The sequence below is a fragment of the Cyprinus carpio genome, chromosome B19 (genome assembly GCF_018340385.1).
Source record: "Cyprinus carpio isolate SPL01 chromosome B19, ASM1834038v1, whole genome shotgun sequence".
Lineage (NCBI taxonomy): Eukaryota > Metazoa > Chordata > Actinopteri > Cypriniformes > Cyprinidae > Cyprinus > Cyprinus carpio.
The window spans coordinates 11176886-11189624 of NC_056615.1; the positions used below are offsets into that span (position 1 = coordinate 11176886).

Consider the following 12739-nt stretch of genomic DNA (forward strand, 5'->3'; position numbering starts at 1 on the left):
TTAGTTTACATGCTTGCTGTCTTTGTAGTGTCCCATTGATCTCATGGTCAGAGTACCTGAATGATGACATTCTCTACAGCAAAAACGTGTACAGAACATGGACAGCACTGATTATTCACAGTCAATGATTCTCCTGACACAGCAAGATAATCTAGAGAACAAAACCTAATCTAGTTCGGTGTTTAAATTGTTCTTGACATTAAAGTTTGGCCTGGTTGAACCCACAGCAATTAAATGGGAAAACCAGAGACTATCAGATGAATTGCAATGGGGAGAATGTGGGTTGGCATCCCAATTCATATTCATGTGGTAAATGTTTAAAATTAGCAGTCTTGGAAAATACATGTATTTCCAGGAGCCAAGTGATAAATATCTTATTTCCCATGTTCTCTGTTTTTAAGTGACTTTTCTTCCCTGTGAGTGTGACAGTCAATACAAAAGCAGTTGTGAAGCGCACACCAGGGAGAAATATTGAGTTTTAAGATGGCTTTTTGAATAGACTTTCTTTGTATTTGGCCTCTGAGATTAAGTCTTGTTCTTCAGGGAAGTTATTGACACTAAGCTTTATTTTATTGCATCTGTGGATACGTAACCTTAAATTTCACCTAACCATCCTGTTTTCATCTTTAATACCCAGTTCAGTTTTATTCTTGTCAACGAGGCTTTTTGTTTTGTCAGCAGTAATAAAACATAACAAAAAAATGCATCATGGTCATAATTAAGTGAAAAAAAAAGACTAAGAAAAAATACAAGATGTTAACACTGCACTAATACTGTTTTTAAAATAAGGAACTGGTTAATAAGCTCATTCAAATGCTTTATTTATATTAGATGAAATTACTAAATATTTATTTGGTCTTTTACAGTTTGGCACATTTTCATGTTTTCATATTCATTTTTCAAAAGTTTGGGGTCAGTTTTCAACATTGATAATAAGAAGAAATATCTCTTGAGTGCCTTAAAACCATTTTTTTAAACTGTAATAATATTTCACAATATTACTGTTTTTACTGTATTTTAGATCAAATAAATGCAACATTTGAGTGGTAGGGTATGTCATATTTTGCACTAAAATGGTTTTGTGAACGATATACCATTTCATTCATAGCAAAATGGGCTAAAATGAATAAATATAACAAGACTAAATATTGACTAGATTTAAAGGACATTTTTGTTAAAACAAAAACTACAGAAACATTTACTGACTGTATCTTTGTCAGTGAAGCTGTTACGCTTTCTGAATAAAGTAAAGCTGTTTTTCTGAGTTAGACGTCATGAGACAGTGTTTGTCTCAAATCATTGTTTTTGCAGATTTGTTAATCTGGTGCCTTTTAATTGATGTGCAAATGCATAAGGTTGCAATTTACATACTTTTTTAGGTCAACATCAGCCTGAGCATTTTGGGACAATATGTTGGACTAGTTCTGCAGTGGAGTGCACAGAAACTAAATTTACTGTCTATTGTCTTGTTTCTCTCTGGGGGACGCCGGCTTTGAACACACTGCTCTTATCGCCGCTGTCCTCTTGTTTTTGTTGTCTTTCACAGAGGGTCAAGAGGTGAAGGTGGGCGAGTACAATGCCATTGCAGATGTACTGGACCTTATCAACAACACCATCAGGTTCCAAGGTAGGAAAAGCCCCGTTTGTGTGTGTTTGTGGGTCAGCGTTTGACTGAGAGAGAGACAGAAGGTTCACATGCCTGCCAATGTTGTGTACTCACTGTTCCATGTGTGGTCATCTGAATAATTCAAGAGTTCTTTTTCTGTTTGCCCACATTGACATTCTTTTGTTTGTTTTTCCATAATCCCTGGATATTTATTTTCTTTTCAAACTGCCTGTGTGGAAAACAGTGGTGGACAAGAAGTAAAACAGTTTATTGTCTTTAATGAAACTTGTAAAGAGAATCTGAGGGAATCATTTGGCATACTTACCCTGTAAAGCCTGACATATGGAATAAAAGTCAGGAAATGTAATTTTTTGAAATAGAACAGATTATTGAATTTAAAATCTAAAAAAAAAAAAAAAAAAAAAAATGCATATGTGCTTTTTTGAATATCGTATTTGATACGTTATGACTCAAATAGTATGCTATAGGAGAATACGGAGCTCAAACCCAAAGAGAAAAAACACTCAGTTTATGCAAAACATATAATCTAATGCAATCTGATGATGATTGTACATGTAAGTGTTCCTCAAAAGCCTGTTGAATCATATTTGATACTCACATTTTAGCATGATTTTCCATACATAGTTAAATAGATAGTTATATATATATAAAATCTAGTCCCAACTTGCTTCCGTTCAGTAAGTGTTCATCTTGACACATGTGACCCTGGACCCCAAAACCAATCTTAAGTAGATGGGGTATATTTTTAGCAATAGCCAAAAAAACATTGTATGGGTCAAAATGATTGATTTTTCTTTTATGCCAAAAATCATTAGGATATTAAGTAAAGATCATGTTCCATGAAGATATTTTGTAAATTTCCTACCGTAATTATATCAAAACTTAATTTTTCATTAGTAATATGCATTGTTAAGAATTCATTTGGACAACTTCAAGGGCGATTTTCTCAGTATTTTCATTGTTTTGCACCCTCAGATTCCAGATTTTCAAATAGTTGTATCTCGGACAAATATTGTCCGATCCTAATAAACCATACATCAATAGAAAGCTGTCAGATGATGTATAAATCTCAATTTCGACTTAAGACTCAATTAAGACTGGTTTTGTGTTCCAGGGTCACATATTACTAACAATATAAAAGCTATTCTTACATTTACTGTATAAAAATCAGTAAATATTTCACAGCAAAAAGAAATATGTACCACAATCTGAAGGAGAGAGATTTTTCTAAAAGGCCTTTTACCAAAAATGAAAATTCTGTCATTCAGAAAATTCACCAATAAGACCGTTCATCTTCGGAATGCAAATTGAGATATTTTGGTAGCACTTTAGAATACTGTTCCATCGTTAATGCACTATTAACACTGTAGTAACTCCTATTACTGTACCTAACAAGATTAATGATTTTGTAAGTAATAGTGCTCTAGTTCACTATTAGCTAATCAATAACTACTATTTTTTTTCATATATCCTGGAGAACTCCTAAAAACTACTGTATACAGGTTCATAATTAATTTGAATTATGCATAATGAATAACCTATGAGTAACCTACTAGTAAGGAATCAAGTATTGCCAAATCCTCCTAAAGGAACTAGTAGTTAATTAGAAAATAGTAGTTACTGATTAGCTAATAGTGAACTACCACATTCGACTAAGCACTATTACTTACTAATTCATTAATCAGAGTTTCTTGTTAGTTAATAGTAATTATTAGAGTGCGAATATTGCGTTAGTCGTGTGTTTTTGTGTAGTTATTCACTAATGATGGAACATTGTACTAAAGGTTACAGATATTTTTGATGAAATCCGAGAGCTTTCTGACCCTCCATAGACAGCAATGCAACTGACACATTCAAGACCCAGAACGGTAGTAAGGACATTGTTAAAATAGTCCATGTGACATCAGTGGTTAAACCTTCATTATATGAAGCTACAAGAATACTTTCTGTGCGCAAATAAAACAAAAATAACGACTTTATTCAACTAATTCTTCTCTTCCGTGTCAGTCTTCAATGCACATTCACAAGAGTACCTCTGTGCATGCATGTGGTGTGGCTGACACAGGATCCAGGTTTTTCAGCAATGTTTTGATTATATTGTTAATTTAAAGTCCAAATGTGCATATTAAATGTGGCACAGTATAGCTTTATAGGGTTAAGTGGGGAAAAAAGTTCAAACACTGAGTACAACTGAGTTTTTCTAAGTTCTACTGAAAAAAATTCTAAACCATTTGCTTTTGAGTTAATAGCAGTAAAGCCTCACAGTATTACTTGAAAATACCCAGGTTGTCAATACATCGAGTTTGTTCACGCAAGTCACGTAAACAATTCTTGACTCTTTTTGGTGACTCATTTGGTTTAAGTGCTCGACTGTCTTCCAACTTCTCATTATGATGTAAGATCTAATCGCATCTTACATCACGATCACCACCACCATTTTTAAACCAGTCCACAAACATTATTATGTAAGCTTGGGCAGAAATAGAGCTAATATGTCACATTAGTGACTAGATAACCCCATCAATTCTCTCTCTAGTTGGTATGACATTTTAAAACCTGAGTCATTTAAATTACACAGGAGAGTCTTCCTGGAAGATGTTGAAAGCTTTCTCAGAGGTGATGTTCTTAGAGGTGACTCTGAGACTAACTGACTGTGAACCATCATGACTCTTGTAGGTGTTGAGCCGCCGAAGGATCGGACGTTTGTGCGTCTGCAGCGCCGGCAAATAAATGTACCCCTCTACAGCATCCTGTCTACCATCACTATCCTGGGCATGCTCATGGCAGGAACCTTCCTCTTCTTTAACATCAAAAACCGCAACCACAGGTCAGTGCTGAGCAAGACTATGAACGGAATTAGTTCAAGAATGAGACCACATTGAAAATCTGGGATCGTTTGTTTCATATGGAAATAAGTTTTAAAGATTTTGATAAATGTAATATAGAAAAGTTAGGATATTAAAGATTCTGCATTAATACACTACAGTTCAAAATTTGGGGTGAGAAAGATTTTTTTTTTTTAATTTATGAATAATTTTATTCATCAAGGATCCATTAATTTAATCAGCAGTGATGGTAAAGACATTTATAATGTCACAAAAGATTTCAGTTTCAAATAAATGCTGTTCTTTTAAACTTTGTATTCATCGAAGAATCCTGAAAAAAAACCATAATATTTGAAATATTTCCTGAGCAGCAAATCAGTATATTAGAATGATTTCTGAAGGATCACATGACACTGAATGCTGGAGTTATGATGCTGAAAATGTAGTTTTACCATCACAAGAATAAATTACATTTTAAAATATTAAAATAGAAAAGGGTATTTAAAATAGAAAAAGGTATTTTAAATTGTATTAAAATTACTGTATTTTTTATTAAATATATATATTATTTAGATCTATCTGTGTATCTATGTTTTTTATTTTTATTTTTTATTACTGTTCTGTTGTCCTGCACCTGAGCCCATTTGGGTTTTGGATATGCACAACTATTTTCCCCCCCAAAAAAAATTCTTGATTCCCAGAAGACGTTCTTTGATTTCAAACCTATTCTGATAATATTACTTACTATGACATAAATGTGTATACGATTATAACAATAGTGTAAAATAAATGCACTTCTACTAGTGGTTTCAGACTTTTAGATCCCGCAGTGTATGATACAGTCATAGGTGTAGATGCACATTTAATTGCAGTAGTTAATAATTAATGGAATGTGAATATTTAATATATCAGATGTGTGCTTCCCTCCATCTGCAGGCTGATCAAAATGTCGAGTCCCTATATGAACAACCTGATCATTCTAGGAGGCATGCTGTCATACGCCTCCATTTTCCTCTTTGGTCTGGATGGATCCTTTGTGTCAGACAAGGAATTTGAGACCCTCTGTACTGTGAGTAATGAATGATTTCTGTGAATAAGACTTGAACATAGGTAGACCATGGTTTGGTTATCACACTTTTCACTCCCATAAACATTCTAAGTTTTTTTTTTTTTTTCTGGCTGCAAACAACTGTATTGGATAAACTGTAACAATAATAAGCAAGCATAATGATTTTAGTTTGAAGAATATTGATAATTATTATACTATTGGACTAATTTATAAAATTGGTGTTTTAAACATGCAAAACCAGTGCTGGAGAAAACAAACTGGACATTTGACTCAAAACCTTTTAAAGATTGAGACAACTCCCCCTGGTCTCCTCTGTATTTGAATTTGAACACTTTTCACCTCTGCTACTCGGACTGTGTCACCAAACTGAGTAAGCATGATTGGATGTGTCTCGTCACGCTTCCACTGCCTGTTTGCATGTGACCATAATCCACCTTTTAATTACGAGGCTTTGGCTACTGCAGTAGCTTGAGTCTCAGGGGAAATAGCTCAAAAAATATGTTGAGCAAGACACATGCTACCTGCCTGAAATTGGTCCGTCTTTCCAGCCTGTGAAGATGAAGGCTTGCGGTGCAATATTAAGGATATAGTAAAACTGGGCATTCATTATTCATGCTTTTTTATTAAATAAAGTTTTTTTTTTCATATTTGCTTGCTTGCTTTACCCTAGAAAAAATGGGTTGAACTTCTCAGGGATCAACAATAAGGACTTTTCTGCTAATATTTTTTGAACAATATCAACATATTTTTTGAAATGAATTGATTTATTTAGAGATTATTTATATTTTTAATTCCAGTAAATAAATAAAAACAGCTTGTAACAATTTAATTCAAGTGGAAAGAACTCGCATATGATGATTTAATTATGATTTACACCCCTTCTATCAGTCACAATTTAACATGTATTTGGTGACAATTTAAATCAGAAGAATTCACAACAATGCTCAACACATCACACATAAAAACCACATAAAACCTCAAATTTACTGGCTCCAAACTTTCTAACACTGTCTGCAGGCCAGCAGGCCATTCTTATCGTTGATTCCTGCCTTTCACATGCTAAAATTTTCTTTCCCAGAGGACCTCAGAATAAAAAATACTAGATCCGTGAGAGAGACCAAGAGAGACAGAAGATGAAGGGAGGACAAAGAGAAAAAATTATGCCTCGGGAACTTCCACAGAATTCACTACACACCCTGGCACCCAATTTGCTTTCCGATAGCAGGCGTGGGATCATTAGATTTTATGGTTTTGTGGTTTCTGCTGCTTTGTATTCTATAGACTGGCGTTAGAGTCCAATCTTATATCAGTGCCTAAATTATAAGAACTTCTGGTTTGTAGCAACCTTGTTTTACTTTCACATTTAATGTTTCAGGTCCGTACATGGATCCTTATTGTGGGTTACACAACAGCGTTTGGTGCCATGTTTGCAAAGACCTGGAGAGTGCATGCCATCTTCAAGAATGTAAAGATGAAGAAGAAGGTGAGAAATGGGCTTTCAAAGCATGTCAGATACAAGACTGCACACCATCTACATCTTCAAGTAACCCTCATGGAGTGACGTTGCAGGTTAACTCGGCCAAAAACACTGGTGCATGACAATGAAATGTCATACATACAAAAAAATCAATCAATCAATCAATCAATAAAAATAGATTTCAAATCATCACTATCAAGATTTGAACTATTTGTTTACTGTTTGAACGTTTGGGGTCGAAATAAGTTTCTTATGTTCACCAAGGCAGCATTTATTTGATAAAAATACAGTAAAAACAGTATTATTGTGAAATATTATTATAATTTAAAACTGTTTTTTAATTTAGTATATTTTAAAATGTTATATATTCTTGTGTATTTAAATCAGAGCTCAATGATCCTTTAGAAATCGGTCTATGTTGATTTGGTGCTCAAGAAACATTGTTATTATCAATGCTGAAAACAGTTGTGCTGCTTCATATTTTTGTGGAAAATGTAATAGATTTTTTCCAGGATTCTTTGATGAATAGAACATTTAAAAAAAACAGCATTTATTTGAAATAGAAATCTTTTGCAACATTGTAAATATCTGTACTGTCAGGTTTGATCAATTTAATGCATCCTTGCTGAATAAAAGTATTAATTTTCTTTTAAAAAATCTTTCTGACCACAAACCTTTGAACAGCAGTGTATATTATCACCTCTAGTCATATGGCATAACTGATTGGGTTCCAGTGAGGCAGAACACACAGGAACTGGAATAATTTGTCATCATAATCGTCACACTTCAGTTCATTTTAATGGTGGTATTATATTGAAGAATTATAATGCTAAAAACAGAACAGAACAATACTGCAGTTTATACATGGATGTTGGAATGGAGATGTAAATAATGTGATAGAGAAATAATGAAAGAGAGAGAATTAAAGAAAGATAGACAAGTCCCATGCTTAAAACATCATAGGAAAGCAGCGTCACCACTGGGCTGTCAACTGTCTCATTTTTCGACTGCCAAAAAGCTAAAATATAGAAATGCTGTCTTCACTGAAGGTCAGTTTGCTGTCTCCATGCTCCTTACACATCCAGAATCAGCCAGCACTGCCAGTGCTAACCAGTGAATCTCTGATCTCTTCTAAAGAACAGTGTCTTCCTGCTCCACTAGATATGGGCTTCACAAGTCTGTGTGTGAATTTTCTCCACAAGAAAAAGCATTGCACTGCTATGGGGAATAGTGCAGTGGGTTTCTTTAGAACAGAAGCTACACCAAGTGCATGCACGCAGCTCTTTAACACAACAGATTTATGTGTGCACACTGACCTCCTTTCATGCGCTCTTTCTCTCGCTGCTCTTGTTTTTCAGTGCAGTGTAAGAATGTGGCGAGCCAAGCAGCTGATACTGTATGACAGTGCTGTAAAGGATGGCTAGCCACAGCTCCAGCACCCATCTTTATTTATAGAGTTTGCAGCCTACTTCCACTGCTGCAGTTAGAATCAGTGGGATGAGATCAAGAGAAACATACTCAGAAAGAGAATGTAAGACAGAGGATGATAAACATTGCTGCAGAGACCTAGCCATAATTTCACAGTAATCATCCAGGTTCAATACAGTGTTGTCTTAGTATTATTTATATACTATTATGAATTAGTTTTTATTTTATATTTTCAGTTTTTATGTTCATTTTTGTTAGATTTTAGTAATTTTGCATTTGCCATTTTTATTTGTTTTATTTTATTTTTTTTAAATATTTCTATGTACAGTAGCTTTTATTTATTTTAGTTTTTTTCTTTCATTTAGTTGCCAAGGCAGGTTTTTCGTCTAATATTTATATCTTATTTTATATCTGCTTTATTTCAATCAACTAATAAGAGTAATAGTTTTAGTTAACAATAACAGTACTGCTTCAATACATATTTGACAATATTGACAGCATTTTGTAGAATGCTAATTTCTGAGCTTTCACATTTACAGTGTAAGTAAACCAAGCAAATGTTTTTTTAAATGGTGAAATGCAAAGCTAGTATTTTTAAAAGCTTGTTTATTAAGTATAAACTTTTTGAGGTAACTAAACTTTCCAAGTGATCACTAAGCAATTATATCACACATTTAAGTCTTAAGGCTCTACTTTTAAAACTGAGTCATATATTTTAATGTTTACTGTGTTTCCATTGTAAGTGGCAAATTATATTTCCCAGATGATATCAATAGAGCTTAACTGAACCCAGAAGATTATTTTTAAGTGGCCATATTTTACATTTTCAGCTTTTCAGCTGTTTTTTATTATTATTTTAATGTTTCATCCAAATTTAGTTTTTAATTTAGTTAATTATTGTAGTGCAGTTTTAACCCTCCTTTTTAGAAGCTTTAAAATATTGGACCAATATTCTAAATAGATTGCTGTCCAGTTGATATTTTGCATCTTTAATCCAATGCTGTGCAAATGCGTTAACATTTACCACTCTGATCAAATGATTGATAAAGACAGAAGTTAAAAAGTTTATAAAAATCTTCAATATTGGAAGTGCGCAGTCAAGTCAGGTGCATTGCATTGTATACACAGTATGTCAAAATCTTTTACTTCTATTTACTGTATTTTCGAATTAAGGAGTGACAAAAGTCCAGTTTTCCCTGATAATGGAGTTACGAACAAAGGTTTAGGTGTATGTGTTGTAATACCAGCTTGTTACATTGATTATCCGTTTTTTTGTCCGGTGTCTTCTCTTTAGTTGCACTTTCACAGTCAATTAGCAGTTCTTAACTGGACTCACTACATATAAATAAATTCAGAGACAGGTAATGCCCAGTCTCAGGGCTTTAATTCCCTCCAGCACTTCAGAGTGCAGGAAGCTGGCAGTGAGCTGAATCCTGCTCCACACAGTGATGGACTGCTGGGCTTTGGCACTCTAAAGCGATGGCTGCTGTCAGGACTGTGTTTTGTGAGTGTGCATGTGGGTGTGCCATCTCTTTATCAAGCTGAGAGGCAGTCTCACAGTATGTGACTCCGCGGACAGCCCATCGCAAATCAGCCTCGTTCGATGCAGGTCCGGCGGTCCGAGGGGTCCGTTACAGTCTCTCTCTGCCTCAGGGCACAGTGAGGGCAATGTCAATCACCTCTGAGGATTGTACATCTGCCTCTGCTAGATTGAAATCTGAGACAGGAACAAAGGGAGATGGAGCAGATACACACTCAAACATGTATGCAAAACTATACAGCATGCTTGTTTCTTGTTTCTCTTGTACAGATTTCAGTTAATTGAAGATGCATTAAAAAGATAGTTCATCCAAAAACTAAAATTCTGTCATCATTTTCTCACCCTCAAAACGAAAGTTGTCTAGTGTTGTTTTGGAGACCCTTGACTTTCATCACATGGCCAAAAACAGTTTAAAGATCCTTTAAAGTGTATGAAATCTGAAAACCTTCCTGGTCACTCCTTTCCTTGCAATTACATTAAATTGGAATTTAAAAAAATGGCAAATAATATACATTTACATTTAGTCATTTAGCAGTTCCTTTTTTGCAAAGCGACTTACAAATGAGGACAATAGAAGCAATCAAAACTAACAAAAGAGCAACAATACTGCCATCGGCTACTGCCAATTCTCTCGGGGGGGCAAATGTTTCCATGATTAATGAGGATAGGTCACCCATTCAATTGATAAATTAACGGCTAGTTACAAGATGTAAAGGAAACTGAACTATTATAGAATTAATTAAAAATAAACTGACTCTAACAATCAATCTCTTGCTCTCCTTATGTTTCTATATGTGTTAACACAATTCGGCAGCAAATGAAGACTGAAGCCAGGATGTGGTTTTCCAAAAAAACATCAAAATCAGCTTAATAAAAAATTATTGAAGTCACATAAATCACTATTTACACAGCTCATTTGTATTACACTGCTCACAAATCACATTACTCACTTATATCACATTATATTACATTGCTCCCTTACATTACACTGCTTACTCACATTACTCACTTCATCTGTGCTGAGGTAACATCCGCCATGATGTCGATCAAGTTCAACTGACAACTGAATTTGAGTTGGCATAACATTAGCTGTCCTTATCTTTTTTTTCACATTTGATAAAGATATTAAAGCAGTTTATCTTTTTTTTTTCTTGTTGTTAAAATTCAAAATAGTTTTTAAATATTATTGGATGCCAATAATATATATATATATATTTATATATATATATATATATATATATATATATATATATATATATATATATATATATATATATATTACATTTACATTTAGTCAATTAGCAGATGCTTTTATCCAAAGTGACTTACAAATGAGTACAATGGAAGCAATCAAAATCAACAAAAAAGCAATGATATACAAGTGCTGTAACAAGTCACAGTTAGCTTAATGCAGTACACGTAGCAAGGTTTTTTTAAATAATATAAATAAAAAGAAAACAGATAGAATAGAAAAAGAATAGAGCAAGCTAGTGTTAGAGGTCTTTTTTGCTTTTATTAATTGTATAATACATGAAAAGAAAACAGATATAATGCAAAAAGATTAGAAAGCTTGTGTTGATTTTGTGCTTCTTTGGGATGGCATTATAACAAATAGAAAATTAATATATGAAAAAAATGCCATAAAAGCAGACTATATGACTTGTGTGCAGGTCTTCTGAACTCATGTGATAGCTTTTTGTGAAAAACAAAGAAAAATTTGGTCATTATTCACTGATAATCTTCCTCTCCAGAGAGCTGTTATTGAGTCAGTGAACTGATTTCTCCCTTTTTAGCATATATCTACAGTTATAAATCTTTTTTTTTTTTTGGGGGGGGGGGGTGCCAAATAAGTTGAAATATTCATTATTGTATGGTGTAAACCTGCATACTGCATCATTCAGAGCTTCGGACTGCATTATTGTCATAACATACTGTGTCACAAATACATGGCATTAGAGATGTGTGCATTGGTAAATTCTATCAGACACAAGCACATGATGGCCTGTATAACTTAGACTGAGCACAAACGCAGTCTTACACTAATGCTCCACATGCTCTTGTAGACCTGCAGCAATAATCTTATACAAATGGTGAGCAATTTGAACTGTGAATACAAAAGATTAAGCAGAGCTATTGGGTCTTCAAACTAAATGTTAGTGGTTTACAAGCTCATAATTAGCCACATTAAAGGTGAAGTGTGTCATTCTTTCGATGTTAAAGCACTACATCCCAGTTTAATGTGCACAGACGTCTATAATTAAGCCATTTGTGTGTTTGTTTAAAGGACTAGTTCAACCAAAGATGACAATTTTGTCACCATTTACTTAACCTCCAATCCAGTGTGACTTTTTTCTGCAAAACACAAAAAAGATATTATAAGAGAAAAAACTCTCTCTTTTTTCTAAAAAAAGAAAACTGGACCCCATTGACTTTCATTGAAAAAAACATACATTTCGCCACCTTGGAATTAGATAGTTCTATCTGCATTCTAAGCAGTTTTGAGATATTGAGCTTCCATAGACCTCTGTAGATAGAAACCTTTTTGTTTTCTAAAAAAAGGCCCAAAATGTACACAGCTTACAAAAGAAACCTCACATAATGTAAATAAGTTGTCACAGAATAAGAATATGTGAATAACTCACAAATGTCAGAGAGAACCTTATAATTCCAAGGCAACGATTTTTAATTTATCTTCTTTTGTGCTCTGCAATACAAAGTCATTCAGGTTTGAAACAACATGAGGAAGATGAGAAAAAGAAGATTGTTAATTTTT

General features: G+C 33.8%; 1 protein-coding gene across 1 annotated transcript in view; it reads left to right on the forward strand.

Annotated features, from left to right (window-relative positions):
- Window positions 1-12739, forward strand: part of LOC109077127 (gamma-aminobutyric acid (GABA) B receptor, 2) — a 198575-nt gene that overhangs the window by 150059 nt on the left and 35777 nt on the right. The window contains exons 9-12 of the mRNA XM_042745768.1: window positions 1547-1627; window positions 4304-4454; window positions 5389-5521; window positions 6897-7004. Coding sequence (XP_042601702.1) covers window positions 1547-1627; window positions 4304-4454; window positions 5389-5521; window positions 6897-7004 — 473 coding nt within the window. The remainder of the gene's footprint in view (window positions 1-1546; window positions 1628-4303; window positions 4455-5388; window positions 5522-6896; window positions 7005-12739) is intronic.